The following is a 25,934-nucleotide window of genomic DNA, read 5'->3' as shown; positions in this document are numbered from 1 at the left end:
ACACATGGCTTTGTTCAGAAATAGCTGAAAAACAGGGGGCTACAGATTTAAGTATTTACAAATGGAAATCTAAACAAAAATATTAATTATAGAGTTAGGTTGGCTCTGTAGTTCATCTAGCAAAAGTTTTAATGCAGGAAATTTGACTGAACAAAGGCTAGTTATGTGTTGTCCATACTGAAATTAAGATTTAAAAAATGAAGGATGGATTTTAATAGAAATAATTTCAAATTTTAGCAAAGCTTGTGCTTATTTCACTTGATTGCTGTACCACCCTTTCTTCTCCTTGTTTTCACTAAGTAAAACTATATTCCTACCATTTATTATAATGGCCAATTAGCTATGACCACTTCAAAAAAAGAATATTTTGCCTTTCATTTCATTGTACAGATTCTCCTGCTAAACTATTTTTGTTCAACAAAACAAAATAGCTAACAGCTAGACTAAGTCTTTTTTAGAACTTTCATTCATTTTTCCTTTTTATTGTTTTTCTGTTGTTGTTGATCAGTTCTCCGTTAATTTGGTTCAAATGGTTTTAGGTTTCTTTTGTGCGTCAGGCTTAAGTTGATAGAATTATCTTTTGCTTATCTGTCTTGTGAATCTTGCACAAATCTTTAAAGATTTATTATGATTAATCCACAGCCTTAAATACAACTTTTAAGGACATGATCACATGGCTCTGGTAGCTACTGCTTCAGCTTTGCTGTGATAACTTCACAATATTTTTTCTTCAGCACTGGAATAGGTTGAGATTGTGCACAGTTTCAACTGTTTGGTAGTAAATTGTGTAGAGTTGGTGGGTTTTTACCCATGCGACTTTCTTTTGGAGGTGGTATACACAGTTTGAGTATTCATTGACCAGTGTCAGCATTATCCTTATAGATCATCTTCTGTTCAGTTGTTTGTTTTGTCAGCTTCCTTATGAGCTCTAAAGGTGTTTAAAGGCAATTTGGGCAACATTAATGAACTGGCCAAATTTCCAAATTACTGCTTTTGAGAACCTAATGGAATTCTCACTACTTAATTACTACTGCCTAATAGGTAAACAGACATACTGGGGGGTGCTGTATTTCTCCTTTTCAGTAATTCCTTTTTTCCTTCCTTAGGATCCGAATTGCTGGAATCAGGGGCATTCAGGGAGTGGTTCGAAAAACGGTTAATGATGAGCTTCGAGCAACTATATGGGAACCTCAGCACATGGACAAGATAGTACCATCATTGCTGTTTAATATGCAGAAAATAGAAGATATTGACAGGTATTTTTATTCCTGGTCATGGGCATTTTTTTAAGCAATCTTTAGGCTTGGTTTTTATGATAGATACCTTTTTCTTTTCTTTTTAGTGGAAATAACTGCTGACGTTTACTAGCTGAGTCTCCTTGAAACTGATAGCACAGCTCTGCTTAACTGCTCTTAATGTTTTTTGTCTTAAAGTCTTTTCAACTGCCTTTGTTTCACTTGTTCTAGATTCTGTTGACCTAAAACTTGCTTGAGAAATTGTATAACAATGTTTAGGCTTCTTAAAAATTGTAAACTGTGTTTTGTAACGTCAGATACAGGGATTAGTAAGCACAGACTTTTAGGTGACTGAAATGATTTTGCTAGTTATATTTGTTAAAAATTGAGGGTTTAATTCCCATTTAGCCATTAGCAACAACTGTCTGTCCTGTCTGCAAAAGTACTTACAGTGAGGATTTGAAATTTATTTATATGTAGACACCCTTCTCTTCTTGCTTTCAATGACTCCTGGGCATATTACCTGCCAGGTACGTCTTCAAAAAAGATCTCTGTGATAATTGATGTTGAGGATATGCCAGTCACCTTACAACTGAAAAGTCACTTTTCTTGGTCCATGTCTGCATATGTGGCTAAACGCTACGTAGGTGTAAAAAGTGTATATTGCTAGCACTGGGAAATTTCCATAAAACCAGCTTCAGCTGTGCTGAAGCTTACATGTTTGTTTCATGGCCAGCCGTAGCTGCTTCAAAACTTGCTTGGTAGGTAGGCTCAGCAGCCTTCCTATAACAACACGCTTTTCGTGCTTTCACGTGACACTCAACTTGCTAAATCTGACAGGTTTCTCTTTTTTGGTTTGTCGGTTTTTGGTGGTGTTTTTTTCCCATTCCTCAGCCTTATTTTTCTTCTCTTACTTCTAACAGCCAGTACCTGTCTCTTTAAAGCAAATTTTCAGACTAAATGACTAAAATCAATAGTTGTCTCTCTGTCCATGCTTTATCTATTTACTGCATGTAACTGAGGGCCCACACAGTATGTACAGAAATATCCTCTTGGATTTTACATCTGAAGAGTGATCTGAATAAGAGACAAAGGTTTCTGAAACTGCTGTTTGAACAAGGAGAGCCTAGTTAGCCTTTGCTTGTTCTTACAGGGCTTGTAGATGCAGGTGAGCCCCTTCCTTTGTTACTCTTCACAGTGCCCTCAAAGGTACACTTTCCTTTATATAGCAAAACTAAACTAACTACTGATGGAAAAACTGACTGAAATAGGATTTGGATCAACCACTTCAAGCAGATCAGTTTATATGTATTGCAGGACTAATTTTTATCATTTGTTGAGCAATGCAATAGTGGTGGTAGAAAAACAAATCTGTCAAAAAAACAACTATTAATTAAATATCTGAACTGGCTGCTTGAAACTTTTTCTATAATGCACATTCAACAGAAAAAAAGACTAATGATTTTCCACGTGGCAAGCAGGGGCCTTGTATGATGCGCGTATGACAGAAAAGCTGAAAACAATATTTATAAACTGTTGATCTGCTGGCCTTAAATGATGTTACAGAGAATTTCTCATCTTGTTTTGTATGTGACTTCATATTTGTGGAGCACAAACAGAGGCATCTTGAAGAGTAGGAGTAAGAAGCATATTGTTCTGGCAGATGGAATCAAAGCATTTGAAAAAGAGCAGAAATTCCAGAAAATACCCCCAACTTAAGTCCATAGAAAATAACCATTTTTGGTTAAAGCTGATGTACACATAGGTAAAGCTTACCTTAAAGATCAGTGTAATTTTTACTTGTGGAACCTTAATAGCTTAATTCAAGATTCTTCTGAGTGCATGTCAGATGAGACACTTTCGATAGTTAAGAATTTAATATTTAAACAACGTTTTAAAAAGATAATTCTATTTGTGGATGTTGTTATTTGTCCATATATCTGAATGCACATTCTAGCTACGTGAGTATCAGAAAAATTTCCAAGTGTAACATATTCTAAAAATCAGATTGGTTTTTTTCTTAGTTGTACTTCACTACGATTCTGTATGACAAAATAATTGCCCTGCATACTTCAGTATAGTAGAAGGGATTGCCTGAAAGACTCCCCCTCCCTCCTTCAAGTTTTCTAGAAGAAAATTCAGAAGAGTCAATCACGTATGTCAATTTATATGCATCTCTAAAATGGGGAAGGGATGTATGAAATTGGAAACTTACTTAGTTTGTAACATATTCTTCATGCTAACTGCAAAGCTAAATATGCCAGCCTTATTTAAGGCAGGAGGACACTCTAACAGTTGTTGCAGACTTGACTTCAATTCTAATATATCTATATTGTTCATATAAATTCTGTTTTAGAGGTAGATTAGAAAGTATTTCTTTCTCAAGGTGAATGAATCATAGTCAAACATTCCTGGAGCTACGCCGCTCAAAAGTAGTGGTTAAGTCTTACTTCACATGTCCTGTCATATTTTTTGGCCAATCCTGGTTTTGTGGTATTAAAGAAGTCTCACGCATGAGATGCTGAGTTGCTCTGAGCCAGTTTAAGCCTGTGATTAGATGTTTGCTATGGAAACTCCTGTACTTCAAAACGTCCCTCCTTCCAGTTCCTTGTTACCACTTTTGTGATAGAGATTACCCACAAGAAAGCTGGTAGAACAGTTAAAGGGAGTAGTTCTTGCCAATTTCATTGCAAAATGCATTTCATGTTTCACTCTTCTGGACTTGTGGTAGTACAGAAAGTCTGGATGCAGAGGAATAGTTGCAGTTGGATTTATCAGAGCTTTGTTTAAAAACCAAGTCAGTGAAACAATGAGTATGAGTTGCTCGTTTGAATTTAGAAACTTGAGAGGCTGTACAAAGCTTTCCTTTAAAACTAAAAAGTTAAAAGAGTAGTTTTATATTCATTGTCTTTCATCTGATAATATTAAGGAACTCTCTTAGTGATAAATGCTTAGAGGTAGGTGCTGTTAAAGTTCAAAATAAAAATGTGATTCCTACAGACAACGGGAGACAATTTTGAACATTCTGATGCAGTCTGACTAACGTTTTAGACTAGGAAGACTGGATTGCAATTTCTGCCTTTAACCTATTCTAAAATAAGACTCCAAGCAATGCTTGTCACCTTCTGGAGGATTGCATATACAAACACTTAAAAGATAACTTATTTTTACTGCATTTTAACTAGAATTCTTCCAGATAGACTAGCTCTGTGTGTTCTGCAGCCTACTTTCTTTTCCACACACCCCCCCCCCCCCGCCTTTGTAATGCTGCTGTGTTCTAGGGAATCTGTGTCAAAATAGCAATGGGAATGACAGTCTTGCACTGTCATTTGTACCTTCTCTGCGCTGAGAAGGATGTCCATCTGTCTAATCAGAGTCTAGGCAGTGCAGGGAAAAAAAATAGGGAGATTGAGGGGCACAGCAGTTGGATAAAGCTGCAGTTTAGTGGTACTCATGGTGGATTATATACAAATTGTCATGCCTTTTAAAATTCTAATCATTGTGCATTTGTAAAACTATTTCTCCTTACTTACCTAACAGGGTGCCTGGGGCTCTTTTTATTATTAAAATCTGACAAGCTAGCAATGTTATGGTAACTTCTGAAGCACTGATGTTACCAGAAGCAATAGGATTTTTGTATTACAACTTTTAGATTGCAAAAGTCTTGAAACTCTAGAAGATCTTTTGCTATCAGAAGATACTACAACTATGATGTTAACATGTTCATTTGACTAGTGGCATTTCAGTATTCGACTTTCTATAATGCTCTAAAGCTATGGTTTTATGATGCTGAAGAGTGAATATTAACTAAAGCTGATGCTCTTAGTGAACACTTTTAAACATATTTAATGCACAAGGTTGCACTGCAGAACTGAAAGTATGTTTAAGGTTTTAGTGTGCTGATTTCTGCAATCTAAAATGAATCTCCTACTGCATAATGTTAATGTAGGTGAATGAATCCTCACTTAAGTTTCTATGATGTGTTTTGTGCAAAAAAAATACTTGCCACCTGTAGGTACAGTACTTCTCAATAAGTAATATAAGTACCTTAGGGGGAACTGCTTGCTTGCTTGCTTCGATCTCCTACCTCTCAACTGCTTAATTTAAGTGAAGTGTTAGTGACAGCTTAATGGTATGATGCGTGAAGCACTTAAATGCAGAAATATGTTTCAAATGCCTTTAATTTGCTCTAGTAATTCAGGTCTCTGTGTACTTAAAAGGAGGTGACTTTGGGCAAAGGGAAAAAAACCCACCACACAACCCAAAAAATGAACCAAAAAACATTACCAAGGCCTGCATCAAAAATGAGAAGTGGGAAACTGGAAACTCTTCTGGAAAGGCTCTACCTTTCACTGTTTACAGTGTGGGTGCTGATTTTAGTTATTCCAAGGTGAGGACAGGCTATTCCCTTCAAAACTCAGTGGTAGAATTTGGGCCTCAGTAGGTTTTAGTTTGTCCAAAATAGTGTGGGGTTTCTGTAGTTTTGCTTCTCTTGTGTCTGGATTCAGTCTTTAATTCAGTACTCTTACTCTCTTTTTGTAGCATGTTGATTTTAAATAGTCAGCCTAATTCCCAGTCACAGAGAGAAATAATTGAAAATGACAGTATTTGAACTTTACAAAAGTTTGGTCATTGCTGCTGTCATTAGTATAAAACATTAAACCCTTGCTTTGCACTGCAAGATTTATTAGCTCGTAAGCTGAAATTTCCATATGAAATGAAGCTGATATTTAAATGCTGATTTTAATTCCTTCTTAATTTAAAAGAATTTTTATTTTCAATTAAGTAATTCATTGGGGTATTTCAGCATCTTAAGAAATAGTAGCTGTGGTACTATTAATAAATTCTTCCCCCACCCATTGCTTTTTTCCCCTCTCCCTCCCATCGTGCCATCATTTTTTATTGTTCTTTACTATCGGTAGTACATTTCTATGATTGAAAAAACTAATCTAAAGGACAACTTTCTCAGCAAAACTTAGCAGTTTAACACTCTTCATAAGCTGAGGGGCTCAGCCCTGTCCTGTGGTGGGGCCCTTGGAGCCGGCTGGGACCGGCTGTGTCCGGCATGGGGCAGCCCCGGCCTCTCCTCACAGAGGCCTCCCCTGCAGCCCCCGCTGCCAGAGCCTGGGCACGGACACCCCGTACAATCTTCTCCATAGTAATGTTGGGAGACAGTCAGTTAGAAGGTGACTAACTTGTACACTATCTAGTTAGAGGTAACTACGTGGGTGATAATGTTCTAATTAGTTCAGTCAGACTTTTTTTCAACTCACAAGCCATCTGTTTATGCAGAAGTATTGGAATCCACCCACACGGTGTGGATTCAGTAGTGGGCAGGTGAATGAGATCATTAGTCTGAACAAAATGACTAAGATTCTGCCTAACTTTTGCATTGTTTCATAGCTTTCATTCATTGTTAGCAATGGGTAATAGTCTGTCAAAACGCAGTGGGTAACAAGTTAAATCAGTATTAACAGCCATTGTTTTTGCCATATAAATATTTACTAATACATACAGTGGTTGGTACTGAGTGAACAGATAATGATCTATAGTCCTGCTATAAGAGAATAAAATGTTTTATTCAGAATTCTGGTCTGATGCATATTTGAGATACAATTCTTGCTTGGATAAAGAGCATGACTCGTGAATGTTGTAGAACCAAGGGTGGGTACAGTAAAGAAGATGAATATTAATCAGTAGTAAAACCAATGTATTTTTGTCTTATTTCAGCAGAATAGGCCCTCCATCCTCTCCTACAGGAGGAGAGAAAGAAGAGAATCCTGCTCTGCTGGCCGAGAATTGTTTCAGGGAACTACTAGGACGAGCAACCTATGGAAATATGAATAATGCTGTCAGACCAGTTTTCGCGTAAGTTGAAAGTTCATGGAAGGTCTTATCTGAAGAGACTTTTTTTATTTCATCCTCTAATTTTGTTGCATTAAATTCCTTCCTCCTTTTCAACCCAAAGGATTCCATTCATGTTTCTTCAAAAAAATTGCCCCTCTTTTAATCTCACCTCTTTGCTGCCTATCTGTTAACTTGAAGATAGTTATGGAGAAGTGTGTGTCCCATTTGACTGATTTTAGAAGTGCAATATAATGATTTGGATGGGTTGTTGCCTCAGCTGGCCTTTCTTTTGAATGTGAAACTGTTTATTCAAGATACTAATGTCCCATAGATGACTGTTGCAGTCAGTGAAGAGATAAGCCAAGTAAAATACAAGTAGCACAAAGGAATACTGTGCCCAGCTTAGTACATAAAGTTAAAATTTCTACCTTCTTGCAGTTTTCTGACAAGACCTATTTTGATATTCTGTGAGGAATATCTTTAACAGCTCATTTAGTAGTGAATGGCAGATGTGCACACAGTATGCACGTTATGCACAAATTCACACAGTACAAATTACAGCTGATGTATTAACTATCAAGTCCAGTGTTTGTCAGTTCTCTGCATTGCCCCAGTTGCTTCCTTAAAAAATACGATATGAAAAAACCTACAAGCATTGAGATAACTTAAATCTGCTTCTTTTACCTCTGCTAGTGTCTATAAAATAGGCGTGTTCTCAGGAGAAATCTTTGCAGGAAGCTCTAGACTCGGTGATACTACTTTCAAAGCCTGGCTTTTCCTGGTGGTGAGGAGAGCTGCTTGCTCCTTCTTGTAGATTTTCAAGATACCCACTTGTTACGGGAATATCTTCTCTTAGATGGCCTCATTCTTCCCACAAAGACTAAATATTCCATTCATACACTGAAAGACTTTCAAGCTACCGAAAGCCATTTTCAAGTTACTACTGTTAAGTAAGAACAGAAATGCAAAACGAAGATAGGGTAGGTATTGAGAGCAGAAAACTTTTGCAGGCTCTTGTTTTTCACCCAAAAGCATTAAATGCAAAGAACTGTGCTATTATCTTTCTTTCCGTGTGTACCTATTATACCACTGTGATAGGAGTTTAACTGTTGCAAAGTTGAGTGTCTTATTAAAAAATTTTCATCCTTTCCTACATTTAAAATTTGCATTCCTCCAAAATACCTGCCACTAGAGTGAACGTTTAGGTACTAAACAGTCTGGATGAACTATTTGGAACTATATTGCAGCTGCTTGCTTACCACTTTTAAGTTCCTTTTATGGGCTTCTCAAAACTTTGTCAGTATGTGCAGTTACTTCAGTCTTTTGAATCATTTCAGTATCAGGGAAGTTTCCCACAAATAATTCTGGATTCCCTAGACTAGAGTTAGTGCTTAGCCTGGGATTTGGGAAGGTGTCATACCTGCATTTCCTGCGGCAGATCCAAAGCTTTATGTATTCAAAGTGTTATTCCCAGCTTAATTTCTTTTCTTACTCGGTGTGATCCTAAGGAACCGCTTGAGTCTTTGTGCACCTCTGCATGCCACATGCTTCATTTGTGCGCTGAAATCAGTAGATAATGACCAGTTACTCAGAATATAATCTATTCTGTGAATAGAGAGTCTTTGTGGTCACCATTTTTGTGTTCCATTTTGAGGAAGAATTGCCAAATAAATTTATCTTTTTATAAATAACTGCTGTAAAGGTTTAGTATTTTTGAAGAACAAGAGATGCAGAAAATGCAATTTCCAAGGGAGTGCTCTATCTAATCAGCTTCACTTTGTGAATGAGCAGAACTGATAGAATGAAAGTTTGAGATAGTGAGTCCATTGCACTTTACCTGATTTGAAAAACTTGACTTAGTTTATGTATACTTGATTAGAAAACAGTTTCTCCTAACAGTTTTCAACAATTTCACAGCTTTTAAGAAAGCTCTGGAAATAAAGATAAGGCCACTTATTACAGTGCTAACACCGAAGATGCAGGTTCAGTTCCCCGCTTGAAGGCTTGCTTCATGTGGCACTGGACTGTCAGTCAACATGCTATTGCTTCCCAGCAAAACTTGAGAGAATAGTGCTTCTTGCTTCACGAGGCTGAGTACATTCAATGATTGAGGGATTTAAATATGATGAAGATAGTTGAAATCTGAAGTCGGTCTCCTGGTATGGGTTTGGATTGACCTTAACTCTCCTTGCCTTTGGCAGAAAATCTCCATGGTTATGTGTCTCTACATTTGGTAGCTAGAAACTCTCAGATTCTCATTTTTAATGAAATCTGACAGATCAATCTGGCAAACTGCTTAATGAAAGTCAAAAATATTATATTAATATGATATGAAAAAAAATTGTATTTTATGTCAACAGGCACAAGCTATTTAGACTTACTTAGCATGAATTTGCAATGGTGAATAGATTAGGTGGATCCAGAGGGATACAGAAATCCAGTGAATATAAACAACTTCCCAAGTATAACAAGTTACACCCTATTTATCTCACTATATTTCCATTCTTGTGAGTTATCACATCATCTGTGCAAGGGTTTTGAATATCAAAAGACTGGTGTTTAATATTCTTTCAGCAAACATGTTGCATGAGAAGATTATTTTACATATTCCCACACATGCCTCAGTTCTGCTTTCTAATCATCAGTATCAATTTATCATTTTGTACTGTAAGGATCGCTTGTATGTGTGACAATGTGAGTGAATTCAGGGACCATTAGTGGCTCTCACTCCATAAAGTAGTAATTGGTTCCATAAAGAACCAATTCGCACCATTGGTTCTGCTGTTCCTTTTAATTTGAAAAACCTAATTGTGCACCTTTGCCACATATATGCAGCAGACCTTAATGGAAGGCAGAGTTTGGCATTTATTAATCCAGCAATAAAATGTTCTGCAATCTTGCTTAGATATTCTTTATTAAAAGAAATGTAATTGGAAAAAAAAAAAAAACCAGGCAAGATGTGACTTGATTTTAACTAAACGCATCATGCTGAAAATACCATTTACTGTCTTTTACAAAAACAATACTACATTGAATACACTGCCTGCATTATGATGAGTAAATTATATCACCTACAGTAATCTAATACTCCTTTTCTTAGGAGGAAAATTCCAGTATACAAAGTATGCTGCCCATTGAGCTATTACACGAAACATTAACCTAGGCTGTCATCTTCCCCCTGCTGTCTTCCCATCAGTTCAGCTACCTGAAGCAGCTAATACTTTGCCTTTCTGGAAAAAGAAAACTGTATGTCTTGTTTTGAGAGGAGAGGTTTTAAAAAACAAAACCAAAAAAAACCCACCACAAAAACAACTTGATAGAGGATGTAGTTGACCATAATCTGCCTGAATGGATCTTTGGGCCGGATAAAGAGGAGCTGTCAAGGGTAACAGAGAACACATGCTTCCCTGGAAGATAAAAGGATCAGTTCCAATCAGGAGAAGATAGTGGAGACTGATTTTTGTATTTGATCTTGAGACAAAAAGAAAATAGCTAAAATAAGCTATCATGTACAAGAAATGACGGACTGTACTGGAATGATATTAGGGAGAGAGAAGACATGTTTTTCTTTCCCAAGGCAGGATTAAATATACCTGTGTGTTTGGAATGTGCACAAGGCAGGCAGCTATCCCCAACAGGTAGTCCAGTTTAATATTTAGTAGTGCAAATATGCTGTTATCTTGGTAGACAAACAGCTTTAAAATTCCTGAAATTCTTTCCTGTAGGGATATTAATACCTATTAAAGGTATGTAATGTGTCAAAATGGCAGTATGTTTTTTTTAAGCTCTGCAATGGACTGCAAGATAATTTAGGGCACAGGAGAGGGTAGCTTTATGCCAACTGGTTTAATCAACTTTGAAGGAGACCTGTGTACTCAGCTAGGTCACTAGGCTGGTAGCAGCTGGCCAGTGAGTTAATTGAGACCTCCAGATTCTAGGCAAAGTAAGTTAAAGCATTGTATTGGGTTTGTGTGGCAAGGTTTTGGTAGCGGGGCGGCCACAGCGGTGGCTTTTGCGAGAAGCTGCTAGAAGCTTCCCCTGTGTCCTACACAGCCAATGCCAGCTGGCTCCAAGATGGACCCACTGCTGGCCAAGACTGAGCCAGTCAGCGATGATGGTATTGCCTCTGTGATAACGTATTTAAGAAGGGGGGGGGGGGGCAGGGGGAAACGTGCACAACAAAGTGCTACCAGAGAGGGGAGTGTGAATATGTGAGAGAAACAACTCTGCAGATACCAAGGTCAGTGAGGAAGGAGGTGGAGGAGGTGCTCCAGGCGCTGGAGCAGAGATTCCCCTGCAGCCCATGGTGAAGACCATGGTGAGGCAGGCTGTCCCCCTGCAGCCCATGGAGGTCCACGGTGGAGTAGATATCCACCTGCAGCCCGTGGAGGATCCCACACCAGAGCAGGTGGATGCCCGAAGGAGGCTGTGACCCCATGAGAAGCCCACACTGGAGCAGGCTCCCGGCAGGACCTGTGGAGAGAGAGGAGCCCACGCTGGAGCAGGTTTGCTTGCAAGACTTGTGACCCCGTGGGGGGCCCACGCTGGAGCAGTCAGTTCCTGAAGGACTGCACCCCGTGGAAGGGACCCACACTGGAGCAGTTCTTGAAGAACTGCAGCCTGTGGGAAGGACTCACGTTGGAGAAGTTCATGGAGGACTGTCTCCCATGGGAGACATGCTGGAGCAGGGGAAGAGTGTGAGGAGTCCTCCCCCTGAGGAGGAAGGAGCAGCAGAAACAGCATGTGATGAACTGACCGCAACCCCCATTCCCCGTCCCCCTGCACCGCTGGTGGGGAGGAGGTAGAGAAAATCGGGAGTGAAGTTAAGCCCGGGAAGAAGGGAGGGGTGGGGGGAAGGTGTTTCAAGATTTAGTTTTTATTTCTCATTATCCTACTCTGATTTGATTGGCAATAAATTAAAGTGATTGGCAATAAATTAAAGGGAGTCTGTTTTGCCTGTGATGGTAATTGGTGAGTGATCTCTCCCTGTCCTTATCTTGACCCACGAGCCTTTTGTTATATTTTCTCTCCCCTGTCCAGCTGAGGAGGGGGAGTGATAGAGCAGCTTTGGTGGGCACCTGGTGTCCAGCCAAGGTCAACCCACCACAAGTATCCAGTCAGTCCTCTTGTGTTCAGAGTACTGACTTCTTTCACCTGTGTGCTTTCAAGTTTGTTATTTGAAGCATCTTTATGTTTACTACATTCTTTGAGAAAGGGCAGACCAACAGTAATTCTGTAGCTGCGATACCTATTTAGAAACACTACCTAAATTCAGTTTCTGTAAGAAAGTTTTTTGTGGGTTTTGGGGTTTTTTTGGGTTTTTGTGTTCTTTTTTTTTTTTTCTTTTACCTAAATCATTCCAGTTAAAAGGCATCCCAAATTCCTTGTATCAGTCTTCTAGATTTAAAAATGCATTATTTTTTGTCATGCTTTTCCAGGTACTCAGATCTCCTTTTTGGAAAATTTGATGTGTGCCCTATTCATAGCTTTCAGCATAGTGCTTAAGCAGAATTTATTGTCTTTGCTTGAAACTGACAAATGTTTTTCATCGGTGGTTCCTATCCCATTTAAAGAGAAACTGATGCATTTATTGTTCTGATTCTGTTTTGATATTTCTTGCAGAAAGTGTTGAAATGCTTCAGAGTGATAAAGGAGTATATACACAAAGAGTAGCTCTTTTTTGTTTTCCATATATATTATTCCTGAAACCACTGTGAAAACGAAAATAGTTCTTGGAGTCTCTTTTCTGGATGTAACATTCAGCCATAATTATTTTGTAGCTCCTGATTCAAAACAAATTCTTTATCTTATTTAGAAGTTTGCCAAGGTATTATAACCCTCCTCTTCAGTGTCCCTTTCATGTAAATAAGCATATAATGTCACAGCCGTTTTTATGCATGCACTTTGTATGGAATCAGTATATTCTTAACTGTATGTCTTTGGTATGACTACGTTCCTTAAATTCCTGAAACTAGAAGATCAGGAATTTCTGTTATAGCCAAATATTTTGTGATCACATCCTAAACCTTGAAAACAAATGCTTTTCTGAGGTTCTAGTTTTCTCACCTATTTAATAAGTCATTATTTAGAAGCTTTATCTAAGGAAATAATCCCATTGAGGTGAATTTTGAGAAAACTGTAAGATGCCATTTATTATATCTGTGGAATGTCATTATTTCAGGTCCCTTAATTTTTGGTTACAGGCATTTAGACCATCATAGACTATGGGATCCCAATGAATTTGCTGTTTCCTGCTTCAAAATCATCATGTATTCTATACAGGTAGGATTTTCTCCAGGGTTTGTTTTCCTTGCATACATGTTTCCAGCACATGAGACAGGGTTAAATGCTCACCTCACAACGATAATAATGGACAGTAGATGAAGTCAAAGAATCTAGAAGATCTCTTTCCATAACTCCTTAGGCTTATTCTTTAAACTTTTCAAATAATAACCTAATCGTGGTTTATGATCAGAGGTTACTGATTTACTTTCAATTAATGTACACTTGCAGAAGAAAAAAAAATATTAAGGGATTCTTGATGGAAGGTAGTGCGGAGGTCCCTGAGCAAGCTCCAGAACAAGGAGCGGGATAGCCATACTGATCTGACATTGTGCTTGATAAAGACATCTCTGTTAAGTTGGTCATGTCTCCGTGCCAATACAGCTGTACTGCTTTTACAACCTAAGAAACCAACTTCACATGGAACTGTGTTGTGCTAATTGTTTTTTTACTAGTGGGCAACCTCTATTGTCTGTTGTAAATGTGATCGAAGTCTGATTCTTGGATGCGTCAAGCACAGACACCCAAAAGATAAAGTCATAAAATTCCAGGTTTGTGGAAGAAAGCTGAGTGTTCTCAGCGATTGTATCGTGATGCTTTTTTTGTAAGACCAGCTGAAGTCCTTGCACTGCAGTTAGCTGAATACAGTACAACTTCACACTTTCTCTGTTCTTGTAGATGTTCCTGGATATTTTAATACTGTAAGCTTTTATTTACTGTGCTGGATGGACCTGTGTGACTTCATCTGTCATGGTGGTTTTTTTAATCCATATTTAGTCATGTGTTGATTAAAATTTATATAAAATTATAAGTAAGAATGTTGCAGAATAGGAACATGGTCATGACTATAGCTGAATGGTGTAGGAGTTCATTGTTATTAGTCACAGATGAAGCTTTTCTTTCTGTTTGTTTGGTTTTTTTTTTAATAGGCACAGTATTCCCATCATGTAATACAAGAAATTCTTAGACACCTTGATGTTCGCAAAAGGGACTCGCCACGAGTTCGTGCTGGCATTATTCAGGTTCTTTTGGAAGCAGTTGCAATAGCAGCTAAAGGATCAGTAGGTAAGTTGTCTTAAATGAAAGGCATCAGGTCAAAGGATAGATTTGAAGGGTGGTGCTCGTTTTTGCTTTGTTTTCAGACTGAATGAAAGCATGTATTTTGAGAAGGTTTGTTTTTGTTTGTTTGGTTTTTTTCGTCCTTAAAATGCTTGAACTCTTACTTGGTTTACAGTTACTCAAACATACTTACTTGGTCATTTGACTGTTTTATAATCCTTTGCATTCAAAAAATGAGTAGATGTATTTTTACAGCCTTGTGAAAGGCAGGAATTCCTGTTTGATAAGAAGTCACAAAGTCTGAGACAACTGTGTGTGACTCTACAAAATGTCAAGAGCGCTGTCGTTTTTTGATACAGTTGCTGTGAGATGAGTGGTAATATGGGAGTCAAGAGTAGAATAATCTTTGAGAAATTTTACCTTAGTAACTATGAAGCAGCTGAAATAAGGAGAATTGTGTCATTTAAGGTAGCGTAGTTCCTTGAAATAAGAGTAGTTATGAAGATGTGTACACATATGTACTCTGCTGTTGTTTTTCTTTGATCTCCTGCTAAAACATTATTGCTTTGCTTAATTAGCTTAAGTCTGAGCCTGTCCTTTCTCTTTATACAAGACCCATTTGCATGCACAGACTTGTGAAGTCTTTTACCGTATTATGAAAAGAGCTCATTATTTGATCCAGTATATAGAACTGGATTTTAGTAGCAGGTTTCAGCAGAACTGAAATTGAGGTGCAAGTACCTGCAGTTTAACCCACTGTTGATGCTCAATTTCAGCAACCACTCATATTTGCTATGTAAAACTTGGGTGGGTTGGCTCCGGCCGACAGCCCTTTGCATACTCCCCTTTCCCACAGGACAGGGAGAAGGTAGAAAGAAGGTGAGAAGTCTCATGGATCAAGATAAAGACAATTTAATGGGTGAAGCAAAAGCTGCATGCCCAAGGAAAGCAAAGGAATTTATTCAGTGCTTCCCATTGACAGGCAGATGTTTAGCCGCTTCCTGGAAAGCAGGGCCTCAGCATGCATAACAGTTACTTGGGAAGACAAATGCCATGTGAACAAATGTCCCCCCTTCCTCCTCCTTTCCTTGAGCTTTTATTGCTGAGCGTGACATTGTATGGTATGGAACAGCCCTTTGGTCAGTTTGGGTCACCTGTCTTGGTCTGTGTCTCCTCCCAGTTTCTTGCACACCCCAGCCTATTCTCTGTAGGGGCAGAGCGGGGAAAAAGAAAAAGCCTTGACACTTGCTAGCACTGTTTAGCAACAGCCAAAACACTGGTGTGTTGTCAACACTATTTTAGTCACAAATCCAAAGCACAGCACCACTCGGGCTGCTACGAAGAAAGTTAACTCCACCCCAGCCAGACCCCGTACAACTTGATAGTAATGGATTATGCATATATACCTGACTGCATTTCCCGATTCCAAAGTAATTTCTAAAATACCAGGGTGTAGGCACATTTCAAAAGTTTATCCCTAGGCCATATCCTTCAAACAGTGTATTTCAGTTTTCTTTTCAGCTTAATTTGATTTTTCCTAAAAAGGGATTGAAAAGGTTAGTTTTCATTTTCTTAAGGCATCTTTCCCTTGACAGGTGCAATCATTGTTATGTGTTGTTTCCAGGCCCAACAGTTCTGGAGGTTTTTAATACCTTGTTGAAGCACTTGCGCATCAGTGTTGAATTTGAGCTGGGTGATAGGCGCAGTTCAGCAGGAAGTGCCGCTTTCAGCACAAGCTCCAAGGAGAGCGATGAGAGGATTGTTCAGAATGCTATTATTCAAACAATTGGTGAGTAATGACAGTAACGTAGGCTCACTTAACATTCCTTCCCTTCTCTCCCTTCCTCAATGAGATGGTATTAAAACAGCTTGAATTAAAAAGGAATAATGGCAAGTGTGGTATCTCTGATTGTACTTGCTTCTAAATCTCAGGCTTACTTTATGGATTTGACTTCTCAAAGACTGTTCTTGTAATTGTTAACTGAGCAGAGAGCCAAGAAGCTCAATGAAAATTAAAAATGCTGGTGGACTTACAATTTGTTGGTTATATTATTATATGGCCCTTGAAATATAGACATCATTCTGTACCTTTGGTGCAGAACTAATATTAATCCTTTTATGAAAAACATATTGCAAGCAATCATATACAGTTAATATATTTTAGTAGGTACTACTCGAAAATTTGTAGAAACCAATGTTAAACGTTGCGGCAACATTGACACCTAATGGCCGGTTGTGCTACCACGACTTAACTGAAGTACTTTTAAGCACAATACTGAAAATAAGAGCAACAATTTCTGTAAATTATTTCATTAAAATAGCCTGTCCCCTTTTTTCAGATTTTCTTTTTATGGTAGTGATGTATATTGCAGTGCATTTATGATGTGTATTCCTTTACTTAAACAACGAGGGGGAATGTAACTTAAATATTGTCCGTTAATCTGTACCTTTGCTTATGCCTCGAAGCTTTCTAGAGCAGTAGCAAATATGTCGTAGATTATTTCTCACCATTACAGTGAAACTCCAAGTTAAAACGTTAACACACACACCTCCCCCCCCCGCAAAAAAACAAAACCCCACAACCCAACCTTTTAAAGCTAAGCTGCTTTCTATCAAAGTTACAAAGTTATACTATTGCACAGCAACAGAATAGAACAGAATATCTCAAGTTGGAAGGGACCCGTCAGGCTCATCGAGTCCAACTCCCTGCTCCTCACAGGACTACCTAACACTAAACGATATGACTAAAAGCGTCATCCAGACACTCCTTGAACTCTGACAGGCTTGATGCCGTAACTACTTCCCTGGGGAGCCTGTTCCAGTGACTGACCATCCTCTCAGTGAAGAACCTTTTCCTAATGTCCAATCTGAACTTCCTCTGATGCAGCTTCATTCCATTTTTCTCGTGTCCTATCGCTGGTCACCAGGGAGAGAGGAGATCAGCACATCCCCCCCCGCTGCCCCTCTTGAGGAAGTTGTAGACTGCAATGAGGTCACTCCTCAGCCTTCTCTTCTCCAAGCTGAACAAACCAAATGACCTCAGCCGCTTCTCCTAAGTCTTGCCCTCGAGGCCTTTCACCATCTTGGTCACCCTCCTCTGGACACAATCGTAGTAGTTTGATGTCATTCTTATACCGAGATGTCCAAAACTGCACACAGTACTGGAGGTGGGGCTGCACCAGGGCAGTATAGAGTAGGACAATCACCTCCCTCGACCGGCTAGCTATGCTGTGCTTGATGCACCCCAGGACACAGTCGGCCCTTTTGACAGCCACGTCACACTGTTGACTCATATTCAACTTGCCATCAACCCAGACCCCCAGATCTCTTTCCGCAGGGCTGCTCTCCAGCCTCTCATCCCCCAATTTGTACGTATAACCAGGATTACCCCGTCCCAGATGGAGAATCCTGCACTTGTTCTTGTTAAATTTCATACAGTTGGTGATTGCCCAGCTCTCTAGTCTATCCAGATCTCTCTATAAGGACAGGTGTACCCCGTCTGTTGCCAGCAGGCCTGGTGTCGTGTAGACCAACCCATGATCAAAAAACCCAAAATTATGCTGGTTACACCAGGCGTGGAGCCAGGTATTGAGAATCTTCTGTATCATGCATCCTGTCTGCCTGTTGGACCTGTCTCAGGGAAGGTAGGGTGCGATTCCAGTAGTCTATCTCTCTCTCGCTCTCCCTGATACTCCTCAACCCACTCACCACCTCCTCTCAGAGCTCTGCCACTAAGCAGAGGAGTTCCTCTACCTGGGCACACCTCCCACAGGTGTGCTCACTACTGCTGTCAAATACTGGCATAAGAGCAGGGCACACCCTGCAGCCTGACACTTGGGTAGCAGCATGTTCCCATCGGAGCTCTGTCTGGGAAGCTGCGTCAGTCACAGCGGGTGCAGAGTTTAGAGAGGCTGTGGCCTTCTGCTGGGTGGCTACCATTGCTCCCTGGTTGAGCCGGCAGACCTACAGCGCCCTTCCTGCACGCCAACTGCTGAGATGCTCCTGGTTGCTAGGGCTTGCCAGGGGCTTCTTTTATAGGTGTGGGGGCTTGGCTGCCGTTGCTCCTGGCCCTGCCCAGGTCTCGTCAGCCGCTGTGGTGCGAGCTGCGGGTTCCTGGCGGGTCTCTGGGCTCCCCCTGAGGTTCCCTCTGTTCAGGAAAACTCCCCTGTGCACTGGTCTAGAGTGCTCCGCTGCCTGTTGTGCCAGCACTGGAGCTGCTCACCTCGGTAGTCTCTTAAGTAAAGTAATAGTCATATAATACTTATATACCTCTGAGATTTCTGTTCGCACACCTGTAATAATTAATGGTGACTTAAGAACAGACAAAAGTAACAACACTGTATTCCATGAGAAACACTTCCAGTTCCTCACTGGTTACAAATTACTAGATGTCGTATACTTCACTTGTAAATGATATATTTAAAGGAGGAGAAAATTAGGAAGTTTTAGGATTCAGAGAATAAAGTGAATGTCATGAAAAGACTCTAAAGCTATTCAGCAGAAATGAACATGTGAGTATGATGCCCTAAAACAAATCATAGTTGTATTCTTCATCTATTTTGACCTTGTAAATCTATTCCTTGTATTTGTAAGGCTTTTCTTATAAAGAGAAGGGCCCTATATCTCTCTTCTTCTATTATTTCTTTCCATTTTTATTTAGGATTTTTTGGAAGCAATCTCCCGGATTACCAGAGATCAGAGATTATGATGTTCATTATGGGAAAAGTACCTGTTTTGGGGACAATTTCACAGTCACTGGATACCAGTCACCTTGGGTTTGTATATCCTACATTTTTTAATTTCTAATTAAAAATTTAGAATTTAGAATCCTGATAAGATAAGAAGTGAAAAAAATTAAGAAAAGTGAAATGCAAATTTTCATTCATTAGCGGCTGTATTAAATTCCATGCAGAATCAAGGCAAGCACAGTGCCAGCAGTATGAAATCAGTCTCCAAACACATTACTGGTAAAAAATACCTGATTGGAGTACAATATATTTTGCACTAAAACATTTCTTTTTTTTCACATCTGTACTGTGTTTCTGAAATTATCTTCTTAATGGTGGTTAATTCCATGACTTCTTACATATGTGTTTTGTGACTGAGGGAAATTGAAGTATGACTACAATTTTTCAAATAGCTGCATAATTTACAACTGTTTTTTTGTTTTTTCTTCATTCTGTACAAGCTGATTTCAGATTAAGAAATAAACTGCAGAAATTCCAGTGAATTTGTTTTGGTTTAGATTTTCCCTATTTATTTAGAAATAGGAAAAAGCTATAGGTGGTCAGACTGCTGTAATAAACCCATAATTAAAAAGCTGTCATACGCTGAAGTAATATTTTTCCCTGTAACATGAATAATTATGTTTAAAGACTGCTTTTCCTCAGTATGAGGAAAGTCACTGAAAAGGCTGCAGCTATTCTTTCCAGGTATGGATGGATACTTTGTACCACATATGTCTGATCCCCTGCTAGCTTAGGTAGGAAGTCATTGTCATTCTCCGGGCTTCTTGGTAGCTTTTCATATAGTATTGTGTCATAGAATCATAGAATCATAGAGGTTGGAAAAGACCTCTAAGATCATCGAGTCCAACCGTCGACCCAACACCACCATGCCCACTAAACCACGTCCCTAAGCGCCACATCTACACGTCTTTTAAATATTTCCAGGGATGGTGACTCAACCACTTCCCTGGGCAGCCTGTGCCAATGTTTAACCACTCTTTCAGTAAAGAAATTTTTCCTCACATCCAATCTAAACCTCCCCTGGCGTGTCCCTGCAGTATGGGATGCTATTCCATGGAAGACAGAAATCTGTCTGTGCCAGGCAGTTACCACTCATTAAGAAGGTATTTGAAATACGGGTCCATTTAGAATCCTGTACTTGGATTACCAGTTGGCGTGGGGGTGGGGGTTTTTTTGCTTTTTAACTATACAATTTTCCTTCATGGGTTTCTTTGTAAACATGGGACTGAGTACTATGTTAGTATGATGTGCATATGTCATTCTCAATAAAGCAGGCTCTCTGACTGCTGATACAGTCTTGCATTACTTACCTGAAAATCTGGTCTCTGCTACACAAGACATTTGAATGATACTGCCAACTGGATATAGCCAGGATTATAGCCAGTGAAGGTGGAAGTTTCCACTGTTACGTAGGGGTCAACTTTTGTGAAGAGGCTTGCTCTTCCCTTACGCTATTTGGTGAACAGAAGGGTTTGTACCTTTTTTACTTTCTTGAAAGAGTCTTTTTGAATGGAGCAATTTATTCAAAGTGCACTTGTATCTTGTAAGATCTTGCAAGAACAGTGCATATGTGACTATATACCAATAGGTATTTAACTTCTTTTAGTACCAGCAGATGGAAGATGAGAACAGATGAAGAACAGGTTAAGTGGTGTTTTGCGTACCTTCCTGTGATCTGAAAACTGAGGGTTCTTTCAGTTTTTCTTGCTGATTTTGCAGATAACTTTTTTTCAGTCTCAAAGTTTTGGTGTCTGACTTAAACAGGAAGTGTCTTGGTTTCTCAAAAGACTCAATTACGTTTTAATTCAGAAGAAATTATGAGTGCTGATGCTTGTGAAAATTAAGTCAAGCACATAGCAGTTGAACATTTCAGATACAAAGATGTCTGAATGAAACGTGAAGATTTAGATCTGCTTCACATATATCATTTACTGTTTTTTTTCAGTTGTATTTGCTTTGTTTTTTAAGCCTTCCTATAAATGTCCCTTTCAAAAACATGTAGTTATTTCACCTCATTTGGAGATATTTGCCCCTTATTTGTGGTCATCCAGCATGCCTTCCAAGACTGCTGTATTCACTTGTCGAAAACATAGTTGTTAGAATGATGTCTGGAGTAGAATAGTATTTTGAAGATATGCAAAGAAACTAATTTTCAACTTTTTTCCAATTGTAGAGATTTGGGAACTAGGAGGATTCAAATCATGTTATTGAGATCTTTACTTATGGTAAGCCTTCTGTGTTCAGTATATTATGTTATAAGCACACAATGTTTCACTTTATGTATACGTTTATACATGTAAGTACAGTATTACAACTCTGTATTACAAAATTAAACATATCTTCATATTACATAGATCTGTAGTTCTACTGAGTCAAATGTGACAGCATTTTCCCAACTTATATTACAAGCAGATCAAGAAATATTCCTCCATCTCTTAGAGCACTTTAGTGAATATCAGTTATAATTTGATCTGCAGATCCAAAAGAACATCGTAGAGTACGTTGAGTTGAGTAGTTATGCCAGCAACATGAAAGTGAAATCACTTTTGTCTCTGACACCAGAAAAGCTGTAATTAGTAGAATGGCTAATATTTTTAAAACTGTAGGAATGGATGCCTACCTCCAAGCCTTAGAGCCTCAGGCACTGTTGTTCTTTCCTTCCTAGTATTTCCCAAGTTTCTTGTACGGTATAATTAACTGTTTTATCACAAATACATTTTTCAACTGTAAACCTTTAAAGAGTATTTCTGGAAATATATCCTGATGGTAAGAATCAGAAGTGGGTAGTAAAGGAGGCTCTTGCCTGTAGAATCCTGGCCTATTTTGTTGCAGAAGCTGAAAACTGTTTAGTAACTGAAGTAGGGGAAATAGCACAAAGAATGATTTCATGACTAAAGCAGTAGAATGCCTTCCTGGAAAATGAGTTTCTATCCTTGCTTTGACATGAAATTTGTGTGTGGTGGTAGGCAAATCAGTTAAACCATTCTTTGCTTGTCAGAATATGAAATCCTAGATTCTCATTTGCAGAAGAGCTGTGCATTCACAGTTGCAGTTTAAGGATGGAAAACATGTTAGAAAGGACCTCGGGGTCGTTTTGCACATTGTCTTCATTAAAGATAGACTCAGCTATGCCTAAACTGTTCCTGACAATATTCATCTCACCAGCCTTAAAAATTTCCATTGAAGTCAGTAAGAACTGTTCTAATTATTTGGGGTGCTGCATAGCCTGTAAATATGTTTTAAGGGATTCAAACTGCGCATGTGGAAGGAATTTTAACATTTTTGACACTGAATTTTGTTTTAGATCCTCTTTTAGAATATATAAAAGTAAAATCCCATCGTGGCACAAAGATGTGAAAGTGAATGTTTTGATGCTTAGTGAATTACTCAGACATTGATAAATATTGTGGAAAAAATGTGGGAAGGAATTTGTGTTCAGAGCAAAGCTTTTATTGTGGTATATAAGGTGTAGTCTGCACACGTAATAAAGAACTGGAAACTACTGAACCCTGCCTGTTCTGTGTACTGAACTGAGCATTGCACATCATGTATTCTTTACAAAAGAATAATACTTCATAAGATAATTAGTTGGTTGTCATGCATACACATAGGCAGACAATTTAATGTTGGATAGGCAATTAAAATCTGTCACTTCATTAAAAGTATGCACTTTTTGCAGCCTTACTGCTTCTAGTATTAGTAATTTTCCATTTTCAAAATGATTGATTAGGTACCGTCAGGTACCCTCATGCTCATCTGCCAACCAGTTTCCTTTCAACCTATTCAGTTATGCTGTAGGAATAGTGCTTGCTCACATGTTGTGGTTTAACCCTGGTAGGCAGCAAACCACCACCCAGTCACTCGCTTATTCTTCCCAAGTGGGACTGGGGAGAGAATCAGAAGGGTACAAGTGAGAAAAGTGGGTTGAGATGAAGACAGTTCAGTAAGTAAAAAAAGAAAACAAAGAAAAACAAAACCAAGAAAAAAGAAAAACAAATTATAAAAATTAAAACAAAAACCAAGCAAACAAAAAACCCCCCACCCAAACAAACCACAAAAAAACCCACCCAAAACCTAATTACTCACCACCAGCTGACTGATATCCAGCCAGTCCCTGAGCAACAGCAGCCCTTGCAAACTGACCCCAGTTTTATTGCTGAGCATGATGTCATACGGTGTGGAATATCCCTTTGGTCAGTTGGGGTCAGCTGTCCCGGCTGTGTCCCCTCCCAACTTCTTGTGCACCCCCAGCCTACTCACTGGTGGGGTGGTGTGAGAAGCAGAAAAGGCCTTGACTCTGTGTCAGCGCTGCTCAGCAGTAACAAAAACATCCCTGTGTTATCGACACTGTTTCCAGCACAAATCCAAAACACAACCCCATACTAGCTACTGTGAAGAAAATTAACTCTACCCCAGCCAAAACCCGTCCAACACAATTCACATGTAAAAACTGTAATGGTATGGAATATGCATAATGAAGATACAGTTATTATGCAAAGTCTTAGATAAACATATGATTGCTTTTATTATAATTAAATTTTGGACTATTTTGTTCCCCTCAACCTCAACAGCTTATGCTTGGCAGTTTCTGAATCCCGTTTTGTTTCTGAGATTTTTAATATTCTGGTAACCTTCACTTTAAGGGACAGTAACTTTTTAAACATTTCTGACTGCTGTAAATGTTCAGCTGATGAATATTTAAATTGTCAGACTGAAATTAACTTTTTCTTGTGTGCCTACAGACCTTGTTTTAAATAAAAGTAATCGAATGAGGCAGGTCAGCGGTAGTATCAGTTTAACAAAAGAAAAAACAACGCCATGGTACCAGATTTCTAAAAAAGTGAATGTTTCCTGCTTGCTTTCTTTTTTGCAATAAAGCAGTATCCATAAATGTTTAAGATGTACATATAGGCCCTGTTTTCCCTTTTTTTTCTTCACATGAGCATACTCGGTACCATATTTGAGCAGCTCAGAGCCTGAAATGGAAAAATCTCTGTTGGAATGATTATCATCTTCATTTTATGCCCTGCAACTTTTCATAGGCCATTTTCCAAAAAGATTTTGTAAATGATAACTTTATTTTTTCTTGCGGGTGTGTTGGTAGAGGAAGGATCCTGTGTCCAGCTCTGGAGTCCTCAGCACAGGAAAGACATGGACCTGTTGGAGCTGGTCCAGAGGACGGCCACGAAAATGATCAGGGGGCTGGAACACCTCTCCTATGAAGAAAGGCTGAGAGAGTTGGGGTTGTTCAGCCTGGAGAGGAGAAGGCTTTGGGGAGACCTTATTGCAGCCTATCAGTACTTCAAGGGGGCCTATAAGAAAGATGGGGACAGACCTTTCAGCAAGGCTTGTTGCGACAGGACAAGGGGGAATGGTTTTAAACTAAAAGAGGGTAGATTCACACTAGATATAAGGAAGAAATTTTTTACGCTGAGGGTGGTGAAACACTGGCCCAGGTTGCCCAGAGAGGTGGTGGATGCCCCATCCCTGGAAACATTTCAGGTCATGTTGGAGGGGGCTCTAAGTAACCTGACCTAATTGAAGATGTCCCTGCTTATTGCAGGGGGGTTGGACTTAGATGACCTTTAAAGGGCCCTTCCAACCCAAACTGTTCTATGAAATACCACTTTAAAACAGATGAGGGTGTTCATTTGAAGATGAGTATTAAAGTCCTTCCAAATTCATAGTGGGGTTAGGAATTTTCAAAACTAATACACTATTTCCATTTGAACCCACCTTTCAGATGCCAAAGCAAGCCCACTAAAAAGTGAGTGACAGCTGCAAGTAATCCTTACAATGCAATAATGACACATTAATTTTACTTCCAACAATGAACAGGTGACTTCAGGATACAAAGCAACAACGGTAACTAATGCACTTCCTCTCCCGTTTCTGGACCCGTTATTGTCTCCTTCACTCATGGAAGACTCTGAGCTAAGGCAGCTGGTCTTGGAAATACTGCATAATCTCATTGATCGGCATGACAACAGAGCAAAGCTCAGAGGGATACGGTAATTCTTTTTGTTTGCTTTGGCCTCCTTTAAATTCTAATTTAATATCTGAATGATAAGTACTGTTGATTTTTAAATATTTTTCCTAATATGAAATATTAATATACTGTTTCGATAAATACACAGTGCTCAATGTCATTTATTGATGGCAAGAGTTTTACAGGTAAGCCTCAGTGCATGATACCTTAAATGACCATTCCAAATATTTGTTAGCTTAACTGTGGAAGACAGAATATGGTATTTTATGTAGAGAAAAAAAATACGTGCTTGTCATAATTCTGTTTATGATTCTCCCTCTTCAACTGAAATTTGAATGTCATTGTTAAACATGGATATAATTAAAATGGAAATTGCTTCAGGACTGTTGTGGTTTAACCATTTGTTTGAATAGTTCACATATTTCACATCCTCTTCCCTTTCAATTTCTTTTTGCTAAAATGACAAGTTTGTTTCCTTTGTAGAATAATACCAGATGTTTCTGATCTAAAGATAAAAAGAGACAAAATTTCAAGGCAAGATGTGAGCTTCATGAAAAAGGTAATAGAATGAAAAAGTTAACTTTTCTATCTAGAAAGAAGATAAAGTAACTGAACCAGTTGCTTTTCTTCTACAGCTGTGTTTTTGCAACAAGTTGCAAAGATCAGTATCGAGTGATTTTAATTCAAATTCCAGTGATTTCAATGTTCAGCTGCTCTAGATACTTAAGAGGTGGTTCCATGGAATAAAATTTCCATTTATGTTTTCAGTGAAAA

The 25,934-nt window shown here is 38.9% G+C and overlaps 1 protein-coding gene across 8 annotated transcripts in view; it reads left to right on the top strand.

Moving 5' to 3' along the window:
• Positions 1 to 25,934, top strand: part of EFR3A (EFR3 homolog A) — an 88,945-nt gene that overhangs the window by 40,967 nt on the left and 22,044 nt on the right. For 7 of the 8 annotated variants that reach the window (XM_076329087.1, XM_076329080.1, XM_076329085.1 and 4 more), the window contains 9 exons: positions 1,107 to 1,256; positions 6,966 to 7,103; positions 13,286 to 13,364; positions 14,294 to 14,429; positions 16,048 to 16,212; positions 19,084 to 19,198; positions 21,345 to 21,396; positions 25,010 to 25,182; positions 25,644 to 25,719. In XM_076329087.1, the coding sequence (XP_076185202.1) occupies positions 1,107 to 1,256; positions 6,966 to 7,103; positions 13,286 to 13,364; positions 14,294 to 14,429; positions 16,048 to 16,212; positions 19,084 to 19,198; positions 21,345 to 21,396; positions 25,010 to 25,182; positions 25,644 to 25,719 (1,084 nt within the window). The remainder of the gene's footprint in view (positions 1 to 1,106; positions 1,257 to 6,965; positions 7,104 to 13,285; positions 13,365 to 14,293; positions 14,430 to 16,047; positions 16,213 to 19,083; positions 19,199 to 21,344; positions 21,397 to 25,009; positions 25,183 to 25,643; positions 25,720 to 25,934) is intronic. The other variant, XM_076329086.1, reaches the window with a different exon arrangement.

Source organism: Aptenodytes patagonicus, chromosome 2 (genome assembly GCF_965638725.1).
Source record: "Aptenodytes patagonicus chromosome 2, bAptPat1.pri.cur, whole genome shotgun sequence".
NCBI classification, from domain to species: domain Eukaryota; kingdom Metazoa; phylum Chordata; class Aves; order Sphenisciformes; family Spheniscidae; genus Aptenodytes; species Aptenodytes patagonicus.
This window is presented reverse-complemented; position numbering and strand designations above follow the sequence as displayed.